At 40.6% G+C, this 25,191-nt stretch overlaps 1 protein-coding gene across 4 annotated transcripts in view; it reads left to right on the top strand.

Annotated features, from left to right (window-relative positions):
* GIT1 (GIT ArfGAP 1) overlaps positions 1 to 25,191 on the top strand; it is a 1,727,505-nt gene that overhangs the window by 1,201,218 nt on the left and 501,096 nt on the right. For all 4 annotated transcript variants that reach the window (XM_044054459.1, XM_044054456.1, XM_044054457.1 and 1 more), the window contains one exon: positions 3,546 to 3,643. In XM_044054459.1, coding sequence (XP_043910394.1) covers positions 3,546 to 3,643 — 98 coding nt within the window. The remainder of the gene's footprint in view (positions 1 to 3,545; positions 3,644 to 25,191) is intronic.

Here is a 25,191-nt window from a genome sequence, read left to right as displayed (position 1 = left end):
ATTAGCGGACCAGAGTTCCGCTGTAGCAACCCCTAACCGGGAAAAGCCGAAAGACAGAACGTAGTAGCTTCTAAGTCATTAAAGGTTTTCATCTCATTGGCAAAAAGTATTTTTATCTTGGCTGGAAAGGCCGGCTGTGCTTTAATGTTGTTTTGTTATTACTGGCCAGACCTTTTCCTTTGTTCTAATATTCTGGAAGAATAATCATCGTCAAACCTTATCAGGCTTTGATTATATTTTAAGGGTGATTTTCTCCAAGCAGATTTTAATATTACTTCCTTGTCCAGAAATGAAAAAAAATTATAACTATGGATCTAGGTGGAGTATTTGTTGAGTTAGAAGCAGATTTCCTCAGTGCTCTATGTGCCCTTTCAGTTCCAAATGAAAGTCCCCTCTTTCAAGTCTAAAAAGTCAGGAATCCAGGTTAAGAATGAAATAATGTCTTCACCTTCAGTGTTTTCAGGCAGACCAAAGATCCTTATGTTGTTTCTCCTTTCCCTGTTTTCTAAGTTATCTGTTTTGTTAAGCAGCCATGTATTCTCTTTAAGCAGAAATTCTTTTTGGAATTCTTCCTCTTTGAGTCTCCCTTCAATGTCATTTAGAGAAGTCTCTATATTTGTTATTTTTTTATAGTGTTGCTGTAATAGTTCCTTAAGAGTATCAGTCTGTTTTTGAGAATTTTAATTAGAGGTTTTCTAAGTCATTTTTAAAGCCATCCATCTTCAAAGATAGTTCCTGTAAGGTAGAGGTCATCAATTGCACTTTTTTCAAAGCAGCATCTGGATGAGAATTCCTTGAGTTGTTTATATTCAGTGACTCAATATATCTCCAAGTTACTTGACAGGAAAATTTTTGTACATCTCCATCAAAATTGATATTTATGTATTTAGTAGTTTATCTATAGATTTATGATGTTTTAAACTTGAAAATAATAACATTTTCCTGTATTATTATACTAGTTTATGGAACTCTCAAAATTCACTGCTATCAGTTGGCCATCTAGGCTCTGCCCCACGGACAACCATTTCTGACCCATTTTACTGATTTGAAAGAATGGAATTCATGTTATTGATTCTTAGAAAATATGGAGTTAATTGAAAAAAAGACTTCAGTCACATTGCATGTTATGCGATTTTATGTATTACCATGAGTAGAAATGTTCCGACTCTCTGGTTGAATGTTTTGTAAGCATCCACCGAAGCCAGAGCTATGTATAATGTGAGTTTCTCAGGATATTTCTGTTAAGTAAAATAGCCTGTACAGTGTGATTAACTTAATACCTGCCTTTTCCAGACATAAAGCTCTACTGGGCTGTTGTACAGGATAAATGCTGGGAGTCAGGTTATCATTTACTTATTTGGCCAAATGTTAAAATCTGCATTAAGTAAGGCTGTGTTTATATGATGGTTGTCCTTTTCATTTAGGTCCTCTTCAGAGTTTGGTATTAAAAAATTATTTTTAAGTCGACTGAAAACGTGTACCTGGTTTCAGTCATGTGATGGTATGCAAAAAATACTTTTACAGTAATGGAGCTAAAATGGTGATCACACTCCTAGTTTCAAAGTTAACCTTGACCTGGGGCTTTATTATTTAGAGACTTTGAGGGGCATTTGTGAGTTTACCTTTGTCCATACATGAACGTCTTACAGTTTGTTGTGTAATGTGCATCCATAAAGTGCTGCTTTCCCACAAAATAATAATTTACCAGTTCTAGCATAATTCCTGATAGTATGGAGAGAAGGCTTTTTAATACCATCCTGTTTGATAGCATGTGACTTTCATGATTTGCTTATGTTGCGTCTGTTTTTTTCTTCTTGGAGGAGAATGAAGGAAACAGTTTGCTGTCCTGATTTGTGACATTTGTTCTTTGTCTGAAAGGGATACAAGTGTTTTATTTTTTTTTTTTAATTCTCTTTATTTAGTATTTTTTAATATTCACATTTATGCACGCATCAAAAACAGTTCACTAACACTAAGTATGTACAGAGTATGGACATACAAAACCAACAATAACTATGTACAGTTATACATTGCCCAACATAAACATACATCATGTATAGCAAGGTAGAATCTAATGGTACCTACTTAAGAAGTGCAGTCATTTTAATATATGATCAAATAGAATTCCCCACAATTCTTTGATAATTGCTTTATGCTTAATATTGTGGAACAAGTATTTATGAGCTTTGAGGTGTTTAATGGCTAGAGCTTTAAAGCCTCCCCAAGAAAGCGAGTGTCTGTTCTTCCAATTTAAAGAAATATAATATTTAATTAACATAAAGGTAGGGATCAGAACTTTATAATTCCGCTCAGATAGACCAGGAGGTGGAATATGAAGAATGGTAAATTCCCACGATAGGGTAGACTTTTCATAACCAAATTTCTCAAGTAACACTCTCAAAGCACACCATAGCTTGTAGGAACATTTGCAACTCCAGAATATAAGAAGAATATCATCAGATTGGTTAGAGCAGAACTGACATTTAGGGGATTGATTCGGAAAGATTTTACTAAGGATGTCAGGAGTAAGATGCGCATTGTTCATTATCATAAGCTGAGTATATTTCAGCTTTTTAAAGGGTATATATTTAGAGCTTAAACTTATAGCCTTAGAGATTAGGCTCTGGTTAACAGAAGGGTTAATTTTTGGCCAATAATTAGAAAAAAATAGTTTGTTCTGGGATTTAAGTGACATAATAACCTTGTAGGTATTTGAGGTCATTTTTTTCCTCAAGAGAAGGAGTTTCCTTAATGTTTTACAAGTTGAGATATCCTTATTGGAGACCAAGGGGTGTTCCAGGTAACTACGTACCAGATCTCTAATTTGTCGTAAAATAATCGTATAATTTTTAGGTAAATTCAGATTAGTTCTTAAGCTAGAAAGTGCCTGATGTCTGAAAGGAAAGAGATCAGAAATAGAAATGTTCAAGAGAAGGGGGTATTGTTCCAGGTTTAACATGCGCCCATTCAATCTAAGGTTAGGGTTAAGGTGGAGTGTTTATAGAGTATTGTACGAGTGAATCAAATTCAAGGAGTTAGAGGGTCTGGAGGGACCTTATGCTAAATAATATACCTTTTGTTCGCCTAAGCATGCCTATGTTTGCTTCATTTAAGAATGGGAGTGCTGCGGGGTTAAAGTTCAATGTTTTAATATAGTTGTTATACAGGACAACCCATGCAGGAGCCCAAGAGGAGTGATCATTATGGTATGAAGCTATATTAAAAATTCTACTTCCATTAATTATCTCATAGTAGGTTTTAAAGTCAGGTAGGCCAAGTCCTCCTTGTTCCCTAGGATAGATACGTTTTGTATAGCTAATCCTAACAGATTTGGGGGCCTATATGAATTTTGAAAGAAGAGATATAATATTTAAAAAAAAATTGTTATGCAAAATGCTGGTGGTTGCATTAAATAAGTATAGGAATCTAGAATACAAGTGTTTTAGTTGGCTATCTGGTAGTTTCTTGGCATTCATTTGGATGTTTGACATGTTTTCAAAGTTTTCTCATGTATGTTTCAAGTATATTTCCCCTTTTCTTTTCAGTTTGGCTGACTACTCAGAACCATAGCACTTTGGTAACAGAACGTAGTGCAGTGCCCTTCCTACCAGTAAATCCAGAATATTCTGCAACTCGTAACCAGGTATGTAATACACAGAATTCACCTAACATCCAGTCCCTTTAGATAATCTTAATCATTTCAGATCTGGATGGTAGGATCAGTGTAATAACATTTCCTGTGCTTTTTTCAGGCACTTGGAGAAAAATAAAACTATAAAATAATTTTAAATAAGGTGGGACCACTGGCTGAATAACTCTAAGGCAGATAGCTGTTAATGCTCAAGTGAAAGTGCTTCATTGTGAAGAACATTTCTCTCTCTTACAGATAAGTAAATTAAAAAAAACTGTCTTTATTCACCTCTGATAGTGTGGGTATCCTCTCAGATGTTCTTCGTGTTTCACTGTTGCAGTCATTACATTTGGGTAATCTGCTGGCAGGTTGCCCTCAGTCGGCCTGAATATCAAAGTCTTGGGTCCTGCGTCAGTTGCTGTCTCCTCTTCCATGACGTCAGGTCATCAGGGGTATAAAACATGCAGCCGACGCCATTTTCTTCAGTCTTTCTTGCTGCGCAGTGCCCAAAGCAGAAGCAGTTCGCAAGTGCCGGTCGGCCGACTGACTCCTGAAATTTTCGCATTCGAGTTTCAGAACCAAAGTCTTCAATTAAAGCTAAGTATCCCGTTGAGGAAACTTTTTCTTGCTCCTTACCGATGTCAGTAAAAGTTAACAATTGCATTACTTGTGGGAAGCAAATACCTCATAAGGATTTTCATTTGTACTGTATTCTTTGCCTAGGCCCAGATCATAACGTGCCTTGCTGTCGGTTTTGTGCTAAATTTAACCAACGCAATATTAAGCGTCGGTATATCTTTGCTTCAAAATATTTTGGAAACCGATTTAATTACCCTGAAATGTCGTCAGATAGCAATCCGACTACCAGAGTTCACAAAAAACGCAAAGAAAAGGACAAAGACCATCGAGGTCCAAAACTGACGAAGCTTCTCCTAAGCCAGTCGCCGGTTCACCGGTACTCAGTGAGGCGCTTTCGCAGCCCCTGATACCTGCTACTTTCGAGTCGCAGGCCTCTACCGAGACCCATGTGGAGTCCGGCATGCCGCGAGATTCTCAGAGTATTGCACCCGCGGATGTCTCTCCCTCGGATGGGTCTGGAGCCGCTGAGCAGGCACCGGCTTCTGAGGGTGTTTTCAGGCCTTAACATTTCTATATAAAACCGACACCAGCTTCAAAAACAAAGACAAAAGCAACTTCTAAGGCTAAAAAACTGACGCATGAGCCACGTGCTCAGGCCTGTATGCCTAAAAAACAGATGATCAAAATGGCTGAGGACTTAATTACCTTGATCAGGGGTTCCCAAACCCCCCCCCCGATAAGAGGCCTAGGCAAGACACTGATTATGAATCTTTTCAGATCAATTTTCTATTTCTTCTGATTCCTCTTCTGATCAGGAATTTTCTATACCACCCTATGAGGATTCAGATGCAGAGGAATCCATCCCATCTGCATCTCCTCCTGAAGATTATTCTTTTGGAGAAACCTTGCATACTTTAAGGGAACATTTTCATTGGGAGAGTCAGGATTTCTCGGAATCAAAAAAGAGGCTTAGGGATTTCCTTCTTCCTCAGCATAGGCCTTTGGCTATACCTCCTGTATTAGACATTGTTGATGTGTTTTCGAAATCAAGCATGGCTCCAGATTCCCTGCCTCCGGCTCCTAGTAAGCCAGACAGATATTACAGGGTTCCTGACTCCCACAAATTGTTATTAAAAAATTATTAAAAAATCCTGCTGCTGACCCTGAAACTATCTTACAGGGTCCCAAAGGTGTAAAGGCCTCAACAGCTAAGAATCCTACCCCCTCTGATAGAGATTCCAGGGCGCTGGATAGATGGGGAAAGAAGGTTTATACGGCTGCAACCTTGGCAATTAGGGCCTTAAACTGCCAGTTTCATATGCTTAAATATCAACAGCATGTTATGGGATTATTGAAACAGAAAATGATGTTGATTCCTGAATGTGTGGAAAATAAATAATTACAGGAATTATTGCATGCAGCAGAACAGGTTGGAAAGCATACTTTGCAATATGGTTTTGATTCCTTGGAGGCCTCTTGCAGGGCCACAGTTACTGGATCTATGATTAGAAGGCATGCCTGGCTCAAGGAGCAAAATCTGCCTGATCATGTTAAAGCTAAATTGTTGGATGCACCTTTACTGTTTGGTAATAAGGCAGAAGAGGTTTTAAAGAAAATGGAGACAAAGCTAAGTCTATGCAAACTGTAAAAAAAAGTCTTACAAGTGCAGCCACCAAAATTCAGTAGACACTGGCCTACAAAAAATTGGTCCTTTCCTGTGTCCGACAGAGCCTCCCGGGGCAAATCCAGGTGCTCAAAAGGCTCTAGATACCAATCACAGGGTTCTTACAGGTCAAAGCAATGGGGTGCCTCTACCTCCAAATCTGGAGGAAACAAAGCACAACCCTATAGTAAACAGTCTCAATGACTTCCCTCTGCCATCACCAAACACTTATCTTTTGGCAGCCCCCTTAGGGGGAAAATTAGCACTTCATGCTCAAAATTGGAAGTTGATAACCCAGGGCAAGTGGGTATTAAACATAGTATCCCAGGGATACAGATTTCATTTCCATACCTTACCAATTCCAAACGGTTGGCCAGATCTGCAGCAAAATCAATGGGCAGAGACACAGAAACAAGTTATGTCCCTCATGGATATGGGGGCTATTCAACCATTACCAGAACAGGAAAAAGGGCAAGGGTTTTACTCAAGACTGTTCCTGGTACCCAGAAAAGACAATGCCTGGCACCCAGTACTGGATTTATCGATTTTGAACACATTCTTGGACATCCCAAAATTCAAAATGCTGACTTTGCAACAGCTTCTGCCCATGCTGGGCAAGAACGCTTGGTTAGTGACTCTAGACTTAAGAGGCATACCTGCATATCCCAATAAGGGAATCGTGCAGAAGATACCTCCGCTTCAAGGCTGCTTTTATGCATTACCAGTTCTCTGCACTGCCCTTTGGCTTATCTACTGCGCCCAGGGTCTTTACAAAGTGCCTGGCACCAGTAATTGCATTTTGCATACAAAGAAGCATACAAATCTATCCATACTTGGACGACTGTCTCATCAAGCATAAAACAAGGACATTCTTCAACATCTGGCGTTTATAAAAAGGCTTCTAACATGCCTAGGGTACACAATAAATGAAAAGAAATCACAACTGGTACCCTCTCAAAAGATTACATTCCTGGGTGCAAGCTTGAATACAACTGCCCAGATGGCTTACCTTATGCCAGACAAGCAAAGGCAACTGACTATTTACTTCAAACAGATGGCAACAAAAACCCAGTTATCTGCAAGACAAATTCTGCAGGCTTTGGGGTTCATGGCATCCTGCATTCTACTAATTCCATATACAAGACTGCATATGAGGAAACTACAGTGGTATCTAAAAAGTTTATGGAGTCAACATGGTCACAGTCTGGAAACAATGGTTCCTCTCATTCCCTGCCTACAACAGGAGTTGCTTTGGTGGGCAGAGACATGTCACCAGAACATGGGACGGTCTTTCACTCTACCCCCTGCCACCCAAACCCTAACTACAGATGCATCAGACTATGCTTGGGGGTGCCCACCTGGCGGGGAGATGCATTCAGGGCATATGGAGCCCAAATCAAATGCATCTGCATATCAACCAGAAAGAGATGTTAGCTGTTCAGAATGCCCTGACAGTCTTCAAGGACTAACTTCATCCAGGACAACTACTGATAAAGACAGACAACACCATGGTTATGTGGTACATAAACAAGCAGGGGTTACACATTCCTACCCCCTTTGCAGACTAGCCATGGCATTGTGGGACACAGCCTTGACTTACCAAGTACATCTTCAAGCTCAATTCCTGCCAGGAAAACAAAATACTCTGGAAGACGACCTAAGCAGAAATCTTATGGACCCTCACGAGTGGAAACTGGATCCACAAGTCTTCAGCATGATAACAGAGAAATGGGGGAGTCCGGACATAGATCTATTTGCCTCTCCCCAAAATTATCAATTGGACAAATTCTGCACAAGGACTTATCACAGATAAGCATGGAAAGTGGATGCCCTATCCTTCAGTTGGAAAAACCTATCAGTCTACGCCTTTCCTCCTCTGCCTCTTCTTCCCAAGGTCTTACTAAAGGTCAGACAGGAAAAAACAAAAATTGTCCTAATTGCCCCGGACTGGCTTCGCCAGCAATGGTACCCAATTCTAAGGAATATGTCTCAACTCCCTCCTTGGTACTTGCCTCATATACTTCATCTACTGTCTCAGCAGAGCAATCAAATTCTGCATAATCAGCTCCAAACTCTGAACCTGGCAGTATGGCCGATCATGTAATTGTTCAAACAACACCTCTCAGTAAGTCTGTGATGGATGTTATTTTGGAAGCCAGAAGGCCTAGTACTAGAAAATCTTATGCTGATAAATTGAAGAGATTCTTTGCTTGGAACCAAGCACAAGGGATGGACACAGCAAAGCCAAATATTCCTCAGATTTTACAATACTTGACTGAGATGCTTGACAAGGGCCTATCCTTTTCATCAGTAAAAATCCATGCCTCTGCCATCTCAGCTCATTACAACGCAGAGCCTCCCATCTTTTCTCATCTTCTGCTAAAACAGTATCTCAGAGGGGCCAAAAATGTAAGGCCTCCCAAAAGATCACTAACTCCTGCATGGGACCTCAATTTTGTGTTGGAAAAGCTCACCCTGCCTCCATTTGATCCAGCAGCTACTGCGGATATAAAGTTTTTATCTTGGAAAACAGCTTTCCTTCTGGCAATCACTTCAGCAAGAAGAGTTTCAGAACTACAGGCCCTCATGGCTGTGGAGCCTTTTGTTACATTTTACCCGGACAGGGTGTCCCTCAGGACCAATCCTTCCTTTATGCCTAAGGTGGTATCCAGTGTGGCTCTTAACCAAACTATTCACCTGCCAACTTTTTACCCAAATCCGCAGAACAAGGGGGAGCGGATTCTGCATTTCTTGGACGTACACAGACAACTAAGATTCTACTTAAACAGGACCAAATCTCTAAGAAAGTCTGAGCAGCTACTGGTGGCATTTGCTGCAGGATCAGAGGGGAAGGCTATTTCAAAGCAGACTATTTCAAAGTGGATAAGCCACTGCATTCGTTTCTGCTATTTGCATCATGGTAAACCCAAGGGAATCGGGTCACATTCCACCAGGGCTGCATCTACCTCAGCAGCTTTTCTCAGAGGGTTGCCAACCAAAGACATTCTAGAAGCTGCTACTTGGAGCTCTGTTCATACTTTTACAAAGCATTATCATTTCCTTCTCTTCTCCAAGTCCAGGGCAGGCTTTGCCACTGCAGTTCTGCAGGGCCTTATAGCCGCTCCTAATGCTGTTTAGTTCCAGCCTCCCATCCAAAGCTTTGAGATTCTACCCAAATGTAATGACTGCAACAGTGAAACACGAAGAACATAGTACACTTACCATAAATGTAGATGTTCGAGTGTATTCATTGTTGCAGTCCAGGTTACCCACCCGCCATCCCCCTTTTTTCTAGAACTTCTCTTTCCTTCACTATATTCTACAGCCTTTGTGGTGTATTTGCTTTTAGATGAAGGTAAAGTTTATGTTGTTACAAATGCATTTATATATATATATATATTTTGTTTTTTTGTTTTTTTTTTGTTTTTTTTTTTTGCTCCCCGTTTGGGGGGCACCTGACATCTGGGGCAAGAAAAACTGAAGAAAATGGCATCGGCTGCATGTTTTATAGACCTGACGTCATGGAAGAGGAGACGGCAACCAACGCAGAACCCAAGACTTTGATATTCAGGCCGACTGAGGGCAACCTGCCAGTGGATTACCCAAATGTAATGACTGCAGCAGTGAATACACTCGAACATCTATATTTATGGTAAGTGTACACAACTGTACTTTACATCTTTTCATGAAAAGTGTCAACATGACTGGTGCTGCAGAATGCAAGAAAATATTGCTGCTGTTGGTGGGTCTTATTGCAGAGGAAACATTCGATAGAGTAAGCTGGAATTTTATGAGTAGGGCAATGGTAAGCATTTGTGTTCCCTGATAACAGTAATGGGATTAATTAGGAGGATGTATAAAGGATTGGAGGCCAGAATTAGTGGGAGGGTTCCCCAGTGAAAAGTTCTGTTTGAACGCAAGAACCAGGCAGGAGTGCCCACTTTCCCCTTTATTATTTGTTTCTATTTAGAGCCATTGGCAAGGAAAATAAGAGATTCAACAATTCAAGGATATAATTGGTATGGTAATCAAGAAAAGTTAGCTTTATTCACAGATGATATTATTTTGTACCTGATAAATCCAGAATAAAACATCTCAGTGTTGCAGATGATTTTGAGGCAGTTTCAGGTCTTTTGGGGGTATAAAATTAATGAAAATAAAACAAAGGCTATAGTTGTTACTGCACTTGAGCTCAGAAGCAGTATGTTTTACATTAAGAGGGGTTTTGTACTGCACTCTGGTGAGAGCAGAGGACTGATTCAATCCATCTGAGTTGGGAGCTGCTGCTGGAAGGTTTAATGTGTGTTTATCTGATTGGCCTATGGGCTTAACTGTGTAAATGTCTTTCATCCGGCTGGTATAAAAGCCTTACATTTGTGCGAGTCTGTGCTCATTTATTCAGAGCTTCCCTGTACCTGGTTTGATTGCCTGACTACAACACCCCTGGGTTGCATCTAAAGCCATCCATAGACCTACAAAGCTGATATAAGTATTTTTTTTTTTTTTTTTTTTTTGCACTTACTTTGTCTCAGTGCTGTTTAACAGTTCCATGCAGCATTTATTGATTTGTTTGAATTTATTAGTGTTTTAAGCCTGCACTTGTTAAATAAACACCATCTGTTTGTACTGTACTACTCTTGAGTCGTTTTAACAGTATCCTGATATTTCCTAACCTCCTCTGATACTGCAGAAGCTGTTCTGACTCTGCCGAAGTTCTTCTAAGTTTGCCAAACTATTTCTAAGTTTTGCAAAGTCTTTCTGTTTCTAAAAGTTTTCTGACATTTGCACACTTTTTTATTTGGGTTCATTTCTCAAGGTTTGTGAACTTACTTCCAAGGATTCCCGATACTGCAGGCATTGTGCTTCTTGTTGTAAAGCATTTGTTACTACACTTGAGCTCAGAACTGGTTTGTTTTACATTAAGAAAGTTTTATTTTGAACTCTGGTGGCAACAGGGGGATGACTTTAACCCATTTGAGTTTGGAACTGTTGATGGAAGGCTTATTGTGTTTATCTGATTGGACTGAGGGTTTAACTGTGTGTAAGTCTTTCATCCTGCTGGTATAAAAGCACAAATGTGGTTACCTGTGCCTTGTATATATGCAAACATCTCCAGTTTAAAATCCTCTATAGAAAATGCTCTCCATAGTCGCACAGTGTTCATAGTTGGTCGAAGAGCTGCTGGTTTGCAAAGAGAGCAGCATCACTGCAAGTCATTCTATAGTATACTATTATAAACACTCTCACTTAGACTTTTAAGTGACTCTCCCCTACTTCTTCCCATATACTAAGGATCTGATATAACAGATAGGCACTTCCCTCTCACCTCTGTTTGTGGCGTGGTGGATATGGGTATACTGCAGTAGTATAATAACTTTCTCATGTTCACTGACAACCACTTAATTTTAGAACAGACAAATGCAGTATGAGAGAGATGTAGATACGAAATGTCATTGGACACAAGCTCACACATGGAAAATGCAGATCAGGTTGTCAGTGTCGCACTCAAAATACTACCAACACTAAGGAATAAACACACAGATCCACATATGTGGAGGCACTCGCGTGTAATCTACCCAAACCTCCAAGACCTCCTAAAAGCAATTGTCCGTGGCACCGTGCACCTTCATGAAAGACAGTGTCTCACACAACACAACTCTAAAAGTCATAGTAGCCCTGATTCCAAGTCCATAAAGCAGCACACCACACAACCAAACATTCTAGTTATTGGGTATTCCATCGTAAGACATACTGATGTCCCTCTTATCAAGATAAACAAGGAGAAGATTACAGTGAGCATTCTCTCAGGGGCTAGAATCCGCCAGATCATGCGTGCACTTTGGTCTTTATACCACAAGTACCAGTATGACCCGGTCATAGTCCAAGTGGCTGTAAACTACCCAAGACATACCTCACTGGACTGTATGAGGAGAGACATGATGGAGGTCTCTGAATGTGTCCCAGGTGGATATGAATCTAGCCTTGAGTAGCATCCTACCTTCACCAATGATGATATCACTGTACCAGCAAAAAAAAAAAAAAAAAAAATGATTGATTTCAACAATTGACATAGTTTTTGGTGTCACAACAATAGGATCCAATATCTGGCAGCCTTGGGAGACATGATCAACAAACCACAATGCTTTGACAGAAATGGTTTGCACTTGTCACCACTTGGCTTCCAGATATTGGCAAAAGCTTTATTAAATGCCAAGTTGTTAAATCTTCCAACATAACAATCACTCACGACCAGCTAAAAGTACTGCTGATCAATGCTAGGAGTTTCAATACAAAACTGCACTCCTGGAAGCCCTGTCACCTTGAAGAAAACAGACAAGGATGTAACAAAGACATTCCATTTTGTACTCACAAGCTCTTACTGCTACCCCTTTGGACTTTACCACTTAAAAATGGGACACATCTCTCAAAATGCTGCCCTCCAAGCACTTAGTAAATGTAAGTAACATTTTCAGCTGCCCCCCCCCCCCAACTATTAAAAATATTGTTTAGTTTAGCAATATTGCATTTGTTTTTAAAGGCATTCATTTAAACAGTTGTAGACATAATATGACCTGAAAAAAAGCTTTGTTGATGCGATGCTCAGAAAAAAATGAACTCAATGGAGTACAAAGAGTAGGTCTGGCTAAATCCTTGAACACAGACTATTTAAAGTAGTGGATATTACTTTTACGTGTTTAATCAGCTTCATTCATTTCTCTGCTACTATATTATATTGTGGGGGTTAGTATGATGTTGGTATTTGGTATTACCCTTCTTACTTGTTTTATGCTGTATGTTTTATGGATTGGAAGTAGAAAAATTTCTTCCATCATAGCAGGTTAAATATGTAAATGCATTTATATTTTAATTTTGTTTACTGATCTTTTTCAAAAGTTTTTAATATACTCTATGCATTTTAAAATATGATTGCGATATTGGTTTTATAACACAGGGTATTAGGAGTATTGTTTTAAATATTTGTGTATTAGATTTTTAATTAGCTGCATCATTAGATTAAACAGCCATGACGTATGTCAATTGAAGGGAATGACAAAGATATGAAGGGCTGTATAGATGCATGTGAGAGTAGTATTAATTGTTCTGATGAAGTCCTAGTAAGGGGACAAAACCGCTAAAGTTAATATTGCATTAATTCTGTTTTGTTTTTATTTGGTTGGAAAAGTGTTTTATGTACAGATAGTTTGTGGCTTTGAGTTTTCAAGTAACTTGCCCCAGTGTGAATGCATACAACAAACACGCAGTTCAAATGGATATTTCAGTGAGTTATTAGTGATTCCGAGTGGTCGCTGAGGTCACACCACAGTGCTAATGCACACGTTTGAGTTGAGTAATTACATTTTAGCACTGCCTTTCTGCCCATTCTTGGTGGTCTCACTTCTCTCCCCATCACCTACTACTATGCCCAGTACCAAAAAACATCCCCGTAATGGTCATTACAAGGGAACAGGTTCCTACTCCACTTGCTAAAGCCAAAAATACAGCTTCCATGAGTCCCATTAATGTTTCAGGATGCTTCTTAACTAGATTAAAACAAGATCTATCAGGGCTGCTAGAAACCTTAACACAGCCTCTGGACAGGCTTTGTCCCAGAGGAATGGAGGACTGTAACAGTCGTCCCTCTGCACAAGGGGAGCCCATCAGTTGACTCAGGGAACTACAGACCCAGAAGCTTGACCAGTCTTATCTGCAAAGCCATGGAGAGAATTGGTGTGGGCCTGATCAATAACTACATAGTAAATCGCCAAACATTGGACCAGACCCAATTTAACTTTGTCAAAGAGAGGTCTTGCCTGCTGTGTCTGGTGGACATTTCTTCATGAAACTCGCCAGGGCCATGGATGAGAGTAAAACAGTGCACACTATTTCTCTAGACCTGGCCAAAGCTTTCGACACAATCCCTGACTTGGGGATCACTGATAAACTTACTGAGTTGGGCATAAACCCCTACATTGTCAGGTGGATAACAAACAGGCTGACTGACAGGACACACATTGTCTAGATAGGTGAGTCCACATCTGGTAAGAAACCCTAAACTAGCAGTGTCCCACAGGGCTCAGTGTTGGGACCTCTCCTATTTGGTATGTACTTCACTGAAGTGAAGGCCAGTGTTGGAGGCCTCTGGCTCGCTAAGTTTGCCAATGACATTAAGCTTTGTGTAATCATCAAATCCCCAGACAATGTTGACATCCTACAAACAGGCCTAAAAATGACAAATGACTGGTGCCAAAACCATGGTCTGAGACTAAATGGTAAAAAATTTGTAATTATACCCTTCCATAAGTTAGATATCCCTGCAAAGTATAGTACTGATAGCACACCCCTAAAAGTAGACCCAGTGGTGAGGGACCTAGATACACAGACAATAACCTAAACATTGACCACCAGGTAGCTAAAGTAGTGAGGAAATCCTTCTGTGTGGCTCAACTTGTAAGTAAAGGCATGGCATCAGTCAAAGGAAGTCATAGTGCCATTGTACGCAGCCCTCATCAGGCCCATAATCAAGTACAGTGCTCCCTTCTGCATGTACCTAAGCAGTGACTTACACCAGTTGGAGTGGTTCCAGAGGTTTCTCACTACAAAAATGCAAAGCGTAAGACACATGTCTTATGCGGATCTCGTTTATTGCGAGGTAACTTATGCCTGACCTACAAGGCATTCTCTAATTCAGCCCTGATGAAAATGTTTCATATTTGCAAGAAAAATTAAACGAGAGTTGCATGTTCCATGGACCTGATCTTTATTTTTGACACTAACAGAACTTGCTGGAGAGGCAGATTTGTATCCCAAAGGCTACCTCATCTATGGAATAAACTTTCCATCTTCGTAAAACACAGCCTGTCCCTCACTCTCTTAAAAAAAGAATTTGGATAAATGGATGTGGAACCATAAATTCATTCCCAAGATACTGCCCATGTCCTTTATTGACAGAGACAGTCTTTAAAATGACTCAGGGCTGCAACATCCAAAGACCCACTACCCTGATACTTACCCTGTCCAGTTTCTGGGGAATTACGATACAACATTGTCATATCCTGGGTATTATTGGCTAGGCTTGTACCCACTACCCTGATACTACCCTATCCAGTTTCTGGGGAGTTGAGATATAATATTGTCATATCCTGGGTATTATTGGCTAGGCTTGTACCCACTACCCTGATACTACCCTATCCAGTTTCTGGGGAATTAAGATATAATATTGTCATATCCTGGGTATTATTGGCTAGGCTTGTAAAGGTTCTTTTGCCATTAGCCTAGTTATCACCTGTAAACTTATCAGGTATAAAAATATTGTTTGCAAAAAAGCCTACATTTCTTGATTACCTTATCAGTTGTATCCTTGAATTTCTGAGTTCTTTGTTTTCTTTGCTTGGGGCGCTTAACTTGTTGTGTCTTTCGGCTTTTCCCGGTTAGGGGTCGCCACAGCGGAACTCCGGTCCGCTAATGATTGGCAGTTGATTTTTACGTGCTGAGTTGCCAGCCCTAACGCACAACCTTCAACAAAGGTACACCCATTCACGCATGTCTCCACGCAGAAGGCGCTCTAGCTGAGAGTCAAACCGGTCAGCTTCTTACTGTGAGGTGACAACGCTACCGCAGTGCCACCACCGCGGATGCTTGGGGCGCTTAACTATAAAGCAAATAAAGGGGAAAGAGGACACCCCTACCTGGTTCCTTTGTTCAGTCACAACTTGTCAGAGAAGAACTCTCCCACTTACTTTTGCCTCCTGTCCTTCATATATCCTGCTATTTAACCCTATAATTGTGTCAGAAAATCCAAATGCTTCCCTTGCCCTACTCATAAAATCCCAGCTTACTCTGTAGAATTCTTTCTCATCAAAACCCACAGACAGCGATATTGTCTTACATTCTGCTTCCCTCTGGATCATGATTGATGTTCATCGTGTTTCACTGTTGCAGCCATTACAATTGGGTTATCCTGCTGGCAGGCTACCCGCAGTTGGCCTGAGTTCCAAAGTCTAGGTGTGGCGTCAGTTGCTGTCGCCTCCTCCCTGACGTCAGTGCGCCAGGGGTATAAAAGATGCAGCCGACGCCATTTTCTTCAGTCTTTCTTGCCGCGCGGTGCCTGAAGCAAAAGCAGTTCACAAGTGCCGGTCAGTCAACTCCTGAGATTTTCAAATTCGAATTTCAGATCCGAAGTCTTCATTAAAGCTAAGTACCCCATTGGGGAAACTTTTTTCTTGCTCCAGACCGATGTCAGAAAAAGTTAATAATTGTATTTCTTGTGGGAAGCAAATACCTCATAAGGATTTTCATTCTTACTGTATTCCTTGCCTAGGCCCTGACCACGATGTTGCTAGTTGTCGGTTTTTTGCTAGATTTAACCAACGCACTATTAAGCATCAGTACGATTTTGCATTTCATTATTTTGGTGGAAGATTTAACTATATAATGCCGTTGGAGCAACTGACTACCAGAGTTTATAAAAAGCGCAAAGAAAAGGACAGGCACCCGAGGTCCAAAACCGACGACGAGGCTTGCGCTAGGCCTGTCGCCGGTTCTCAGTGAGGTGCTTTCGCAGCCCCTGACACCCGCTACCTCATATCCACAGGCCGCTTCAGACTCCTATGTGGAGCCGACCAGGCCGCTGGAAACTCAAGGTTTTGGACACTCGGAAACTATTCCCTCAGATGGGTCCGGAGCCGCTGAGCAGGCATCGGCTTCAGAGAGTGTTTTCAGGCTTACACAGTTGTATGTAAAACCAACTTCAGCTTCAAAGGCAAAGTCTAAAGCAGCTCTAAAGACAAAGAAACAAGTACAGCATTCACCAGGACAGGGCGCCATGCCTAAAAAACAGATGCTTAAAATGGCCGAAGACCTAATTACTTTGATCAGGGGTTCCCATCCCCCTCCTGATAAGAGGCCTAGGCAAGAGATAGAATATGCATCTTCAGATTAGGTTTCCATTTCCTCTGATTCCTCTTCTGACCAGGAATATTCTCTTCCTCCCTATGAGGATTCTGATGCTGAAGAATCTATTCCTTCAGCCTCTCCTCCTGAGGATTATTCTTTTGGGGAAACCCTGCATACTATGAGGGAGCATTTTCACTGGGAGAGCCAAGATTACTCAGAATCCAAGAAAAGGCTCAGAGACTTCCTTTTATTACCTCAGCACAGGCCCCTTGCTATTCCTCCTGTTTTAGACATTGTAGATGATGTATTTTCAGAGTCCGGACTGTCTCCTGACTCTTTGCCACCAGCTCCTGTTAAGCGAGACAGATACTACAGGGTTCATGATTCACATAAATTTCTTTATAAAAACCCTGCTGCAGACCCAGAAACAATCTCTCAGGGTCCCAAAGGGGTCAAGGCGTCCACTGCAAAAAAACCTATACCCTCTGATAGGGATTCAAGAGCCCTGGACAGATGGGGGAAAAAGATTTATACAGCCAAGGTAGCAGAAGTAAGAGCTTTAAATTGTCAGTTTCATATGCTTAAATATCAGCAATATCTAATGTCACTGCTTAAACAAAAAATGTTGACAAATTCAGAATGTGCAGAAAACAAAGAAATGCAGGATTTATTGCATGCAGCTGAACAAGTAGGAAAGCATACTTTGCAATGTGGTTTTGATTCTCTAGAGGCCTCTTGCAGGGCCGCTGTCACAGGTTCTGTCATTAGGAGACATGCTTGGTTAAAAGAACAGAATCTGCCAGATCATGTTAAAGCAAAATTATTAGATGCTCCATTACATCATGATACCTTGTTTGGTGTTAAAGCAGAAGAGATTTTGAAGAAAATGGAGGACAAAGCTAAATGTATGCAAACAGTCAAGGATTTCTTACAGGTGCAGCCTCCCAGATTTAGCAGGAACTGGCCTGCAAAGAATTGGTCCTTTCCAGTGTCAGACAGGCCACAAAGAGGTAGATACAGACGCCCCAGAGGCAGATCACAGCCCCAAGGCTCATACAGGCCTAAACAATGGGGTGCTTCAACCTCCAAAAGCAGAGAAGAAAAATCACAGCCATACAGGAAACAGTCTCAATGACTTTCCCCCTGCCAGCACCAAGCACTTCTCTTCTGGCAGCTCCTTTGGGGGGAAAACTAGCACTTTTTGCTCAAAATTGGCATATGATCACCCAGGACAAATGGGTCTTAAGTATCGTATCCCAGGGCTACAGGTTCCATTTTCACACCCTGCCAAGGCCAAACGGTATGCCAGACCTGACACGCAATCAATAGGCAGAGGCACAAAAACAAGTTTCATCCCTCATGGACATGAGGGCCATTCAGCAAGTACCACAGCAAGAGCAGGGACAAGGACTTTACTCAAGGCTATTCTTGGTACACAGAAAGGACAAAACCTGGAGACCAATATTGGACCTTTCTATCCTGAACACATTCTTGGACATTCCAAAATTCAAAATGTTAACTCTGCAGCAGCTCCTGCCCATGCTGGGCAAGAAGACTTGGCTTGTGACTTTAGACCTCAAAGAGGCATAACCTGCATGTCCCAATCAGACAATCATGCAGAAGATACCTCAGATTTATAGCTGGCTCAATGCATTACCAATTCTCTGCACTGCCCTTTGGCTTATCTACTGCACCCAGGGTCTTCACAAAGTGCCTGGCACCAGTAATTGCTTTTTGCAGACAAAAAGGAATTCAAATATATCCTTACTTGGACGACTGCCTTATTCAGGCAGAGAACAAGGACACTCTACTACAGCATCTGGCATTTGTAAAAACATTACTAGCAGGCCTAGGGTACACAGTAAACAAAAAGAAATCAAAACTCGTACCCTCTCAAGAGATGATATTCCTGGGTGCAAGCTTAAATACAACTGCCCAGATGGCTTATCTCATGCCAGACAAACACAGACAACTGACTACTTATTTCAAAATGTTGGCAACAAAGACCCAGTTATCTGCAAGAAAAATTCTGCAGGCTTTGGGCTTCATGGCATCCTGCATTCTGCTAATTCCATATGCAAGACTGCATATGAGGAAACTTCAATGGTATCTAAAAAGTGTTTGGACATTGCCACAGCCTGGAAACAATAATTACTCACATTCCCTGCCTGCAACAGGAGTTTCGATGGTGGGCAAAAGCCTGGCACCACAACACGGGACATCCATTCACCTTACCCACAGCCAGGCAGACATTGACAACAGATACATCAGATTATGCCTGGGGGGCACATATGGCAGGAAGATGTATTCAGGGCACATGGTCTGCAAATCAAATGCATCTACATATCAATCAAAAAGAGATGCTAGCAGTTCAAAATGCCCTGACAGCCTTCAAGGATCTACTTCATCCAGGACAGCTACTGATAAAGACGGACAATACCACAGTCATGTGGTACATAAACAAGCAAGGGGGCACACATTCCTACCCCCTCTGCAGACTAGCCATGAACTTGTGGGACACAGCATTGACTTACCAAGTACATCTGCAAACACAATTCCTGCCAGGAAGGATAAATACTCTGGCAGACGAATTAAGCAGAAACCTAATCAATCCCCACGAGTGGAAATTGGATCCACAAGTCTTCAGCATGATAACAAAGAACTGGGGATGCCCGGACATAGACCTATTTGCCTCTCCTCACAATTGCCAACTACAAAGATTCTGCACAAGGACTTATCACAAGCAAGTATGGAAAGTGGATGCTCTGTCTTTCAGCTGGAAAAACCTAACAGTATATGCCTTTCCTCCTCTGCCTCTCCTCCCCAAGGTACTTCTCAAAGTCAGACAAGAGAAGCCAAAAATGATTCTGGTTGTCCCAGACTGCCCCGCCAGCACTGGTACCCAATCCTAAAGAGCTTGTCCCAATGCCCAGCTTGGACGCTACCTCACATTCCTCACTTATTGACTCAACAAGACAGTCAGATACTGCACAGCCAACTCAGGACCCTAAACCTGGCAGCATGGCGGATAATGTAGCCATTCAAGACACACCTCTTTCTAAAGCAGTTATGGATGTTATTTTGGAGGCCAGGAGGCCTAGCACCAGAAAATCTTATGCAGAAAAATGGAAGAGATTCTGTGCTTGGAACCAGGCACAAGGTGTTGACACGATTGTTCCAAATATTCCTCAGATTTTGCAATATTTAACTGAGATGCTGGATAAAGGCCTTTCCTTCTCATCCATTAAAATTCATGCCTCTGCAATTTCAGCTCATTACAATACAGAGCCACCTATTTTTTCCCATCCATTACTAAGGCAGTTCCTCAGAGGGGCCAAAAACATAAGGCCCCCCCCCAAGGAGAGCACCAATACCTACATGGGACCTCAACTATGTCTTGGAAAAACTTACACTGCCTCCCTTTGAGCCAGCCTCTGCAGCTGATATAAAATTCTTATCCTGGAAAACAGCTCTGCTCCTAGCAATAACCTCCACTAGACGAGTCTCAGAGTTACATGCACTCATGGCTGTGGAACCTTTTATCATTTTCCATCCTGACAGGGTTTCTTTGAGGACAAACCCTACATTTATGCCTAAGGTAGTGACCAGTGTGGCCCTTAACCAAACAATTCACTTGACAACTTTTTACCCAAACCCACAGAATAAGGGTGAGAGACCTCTTCATTCTTTGGGCATTCACAGACAGCTACGCTTCTACTTGGACAGAACCAAAGCTTTCAGAAAGACTGAACAACTTCTACTAGCTTATGCTGCAGTATCACAAGGAAAGCCTATCTCAAAGCAGACTATTTCAAAGTGGATAGGCCACTGCATTCGCTTCTGCTATTCACAGCATGGCAAATCAGTGCCTAAGGGCATTAGACCACATTCCATCAGAGCAGCAGCCACTTCAGCTGCCTTCCTCAGAGGAGTGCCAACCAAAGACATCTTAGAGGCTGCAACTTGGAGTTCAGTGCATACTTTTGCAAAGTAGTATCACTTACCTCTCTATTCTAAATCCCGGGCAGGCTTTGCCACTGCAGTTCTGCAGGGCCTGATAGCCTCTCCTAATCCTATTTAGCACCAACCTCCCTACCATAGCTTTGTGATTCAACCCAATTGTAATGACTGCAACAGTGAAACACGATGAACATAGTACAGTTGTGTACCTACCATAAATGTAGATGTTCGAGTGTATTCACTGTTGCAGTCCAGGTTACCCTCCCTCCATCCCCCTTTTCCTTGCTGGGACTTATCTACACTTCTCTATTCTATACAACCTATGTGGTGTATTTGCTTGTACATGAAGGAAAAGTTGTTTTTTGGTTATGCATGCTTTTTGGCATTAGTGAGCCTACCATTTTAGGGGCACCTGACATCTGCGGGAAGAAAATAGCGTCAGCTGCATCTTTTATACCCCTGGCGCACTGACATCAGGGAGGAGGCAACAGCAACCGACGCAGGACCTATACTTTGGAATTCTGGCCGACTGCGGGTAGCCTGCCAGCAGGATAACCCAGTTGTAATGACTGCAACAGTGAATACACTGTAACATCTACATTTATGGTAGGTACACAGCTGTACTTTTCAGCAATATTGTCAAATGTTTGTATCCCCTCCACAAAACCACAGTGCTCCATGTCTATCAATTTTGGAAACACTGTTGCCATTATTTTAGCTGTTATAGACATAAACACTTTATAGTCATGGTTTAAAATTGTAATGAGCTTGTGTGAAGCTGGGTCTAATGGGTCTTGGCTGCCTTTAGGTATTACAGCCACCATAGCTTCCTTCCAGGATATTGGTACTTCCCCTTCTTTTTAAAATACACTTAAACAAAACCTTCCAGATTTTTATCACTTTCTTCCCTCTTGGCTTCCAAACTTCCAGAGGAATACCATCTATTCCTGGAGACTTTCTTGCAGATTTTTTTTTTGTCAGCTTTTTTTTTTTTATGTAATCTCCTCTTAACTGTTAATTCTTGAGCCTCATCTACCTATAACCTTGGCATACTTAAGTCTTCCATAAATATTTCCATTTGTGCTCTTTCCTGATTTCCACATTTCTCTGCTTTGTACAAATTTTCGTAAAACTTCCAAAATATTTTTAATACCGCTATAAGATCTTTGATTATTTTCTTCTTATAGACTCCCTAAGTTTGATAACAACCCTTTCTACATTCTGTTGCCTAAGTTGCGCTAAAAGGTTTTATTCTCTGGAGTTATCAAAAAAAATAAAAACAGTTGCTTGACTTTTCAAAACTCCTGCATATTGTCCAGAGATTCCCTTGTTTTCTCTCTAGCACTTTGCAGTTGTGCCTGTTGTTCTGTGAGATTCCCCTTCTTCTGAAGTACTTTAACCTTTGATACCCCTTCTAAATGATTCCTGTTACTACTTAACCACATCTCTTTTTGTTATTTCTACCCCGTTTTTAAACTTCCTTTTCATTTTATCCCACTCACTAGCTATAACTTCTGAAGAAGTTTCTATCTTCCATAGGTTCATAAGCAAGTACTAAGCTAGCTGCCTTTGTTGGCAATTTAAAGCCTAGCCAGTTTTCCTTTCAAATGTGAGAATCAAATCCTGTACCTTGCGTCTATGAGGTAAATATCTTAATCATTAAACCAACCTCCAGCCCTTCCTTAATAACTCCTGAATAATTTCCACTATCCTTTCCTAAATTCCACTTTTGTATCTTGTAAGTGGGGAGGTGCCAGTGTCGCATTTTTACTTTATTACCCTGCATTTTTATCTTGGTTGTTATTGTACATGATCTGACATAGCTGTTGGATATGTGTTGACGTTTTCAGTTAAATACAAGTGTTCTTGTGAAATATACTTTCTGTGTAGACTAGCTAAGTTATTGTACCTTGGGGAATAATATGTAAACTCTCTCAAACTTCCTACTTCAGAAGTCTACCCCCTTTTTGTATTTTCCCTTCTAGGTTCCCCAGATATATTCTCACTGTTGCAAATCAAGTTTTGGTCCCTACCTATAAATATGCCCTGCTGAAAGGTAATTATTTCTCCCAAGTGTTTCTTAAGCTCCATAATAGCAGTTTTAGATGGGATATAAATGTATGCCAGTGTAATCCTCCATCCTTGCCAGTAGCCTTTTACTACCACAAATCTACAATTATTATCTTTTTTTCCTCCTCTTTCGCCATTGGAGCTCCTCTAGCAATTAGTTGAAGTACTCCTTGTTTACTTTATTTTTGATGTTCTGCTGAAAATCCATTATCAAGTTCACATGTTCACTCCTTTCCAAACGTGTCTCCTGCAGCATTGCTATTTGTGCTCTGCATTTCTTAATATAATTCAATACTCTTACCTTTTTGTCTATACCCGTAAGGCCATTCATATTCCAAAATAATATGGATAGTATAGCCATTTTAAGACATTAGTATTCTCACCTGTTATATCTGACATCTTTTTGAATGTCCATTTCCAGCTTTTGTATTACATTCTCCCACTAATATTTGGTAGCATTATCTTTTATACAGTTGTTGTTTGTCGTCTCCTTTTTAACCTATATCACATTTTACAAGACTTTTTGCATTTAATTTAATAAAAACCTTCAAAAAATATAAACACATTCCTCAAGCACTCCCATAACCTATTATCTTAAACACGCTCAATTATGTACATCTTCAAATTAATGACGTTTAACCCTCCTGATAGGAACAATTGTCCCAAATCAACAACTGCACCCATAGGTATTACCCTAACCTAAAGTTAAGGTTATCCATGCTAAGGCACATGTGCTCCTTCTTGCACTAATTGCTGTCTGTTCTTGTATTGTCTTTATTCCCCTTCCAGATATGGAAAAACAGCTTATATGCTTTCAGAAAACATTAACTTTTAGCTTTACGAAAAAGTGCATTGGCTCTCTTTAAATTATACACTGTTCTAGTAAATGTACTGACGTATTCAGGTACCAGGAAAGCTGCCATCTCTTATTCACTTCCAGTAATTTCCTACTTTATTTTTTACTAAGCTGCTTGGCCTTGTACCTTTTAAATTTTGATTCTTTCAGAAAACAATGCCCAGAACTCTTGATATGTATTGCTTGCACCTCTAGTCAGTTTGTCTCCATGGAAACATTAGAACAGAGTGTATAGCTGCCCTCCACTGCAGACTTCTGAACTCACACTGAACACTTATTTGCTAAAGGAAAACTTTTCATTACATTCCCAGTGTTCTTTTATTGTTAAGGCCTACTTGTTTACACAAAAAAAAAGTATTAGATTAAGCTTTAGGCATTAATCCAGATATTCACCTATGCAAAAGTAAGAGAAAGCATCTCACCTCTACACACATTGTAATCGGTGCACTTTTACACTCAATCTTGCACCCCATCATCCCAGGATTACATCATAATAACTTAAACATGCTTTTGTACAATCATTTTGTCTCTTTTTACATAGTAATGCCTACATTTCTTAAAACTAAAAAAGAAAAAAATAGTACTTGTTTACTGTAGTATCTTTATCACATACAACAATCACTGAAAATGTTTTGCTATATATCAAGCAATTTATATCATGAAATGTTTTATACATATATTTTTAAGAACAAAAATTGTTTTACTTACAGTTGCTATTTTCTTCCCCTTTGTGTGTCTTCCAAACATTATTGTCATGAAGTCTGTATATGCCTTTCAGTTCCTCCACAAGTGACATGAAGTGGGGTGACATGCCTTTCAGTCCTACCACAAGTTTAACAAAGTCAAGAAAAGTCTAATCTTTCTCCGCCACTTTTTCATGTGAATACATATTTCACATTTATCCACTAATTCCAGTGCTGAGGATCCTCTTCCTGTTCATCTCCCATCTCAACGAAAGACCCCAGTTCAAGTCCAAGGTACTCTCTATTCTTCTAATCAACTCCTGTGTTTTTTCTGTCTCTCAAGCATTTTTTTTTGGAACACTGAAAAAGATTTCACTGGCGAAGTCTCTCTATGAACTTTACTATCTGAAGAATGAGGCGAGTCCCCTTCTTTTTGATGGATCAGTTGTTGTTGGGCAAAGTTGTTTATTTGCTCCTTAGCCTGTTCTGCATTGAAAATGACTTTGAGTTTCCAGGCAAAGTATGTTTCAAAGACAGCTGAATACAGCAGCTTGAATTTCACACCTGCCTTTCGACATTCTCTGATTGCTGGGATAAATCTGCTTCTCTTATGACAAATAGCAATTTTCCACAAATACTCTACTGTCTCTTATTTTTAATACTTTGTCTTTTTGCTACAGTTTTGTCAAGATAACCTCTTTCTTCTGGTACTGTTGCATCTTTACTTATACAGGTTTTGGCTGCTTTCTCATGCCAGGCTTGCAGCGTGTACACAATGTGCCTTACAAATCCTGTTGTGGAATACCAGTCCAGTTATTCATTAGTGCTTATATAACATTAATACAGTGTGTCCGTT

Source organism: Protopterus annectens, chromosome 13.part0 (assembly GCF_019279795.1).
Source record: "Protopterus annectens isolate FY-2018-M chromosome 13.part0, PAN1.0, whole genome shotgun sequence".
NCBI classification, from domain to species: Eukaryota; Metazoa; Chordata; order Ceratodontiformes; family Protopteridae; genus Protopterus; species Protopterus annectens.
This window is presented reverse-complemented; position numbering and strand designations above follow the sequence as displayed.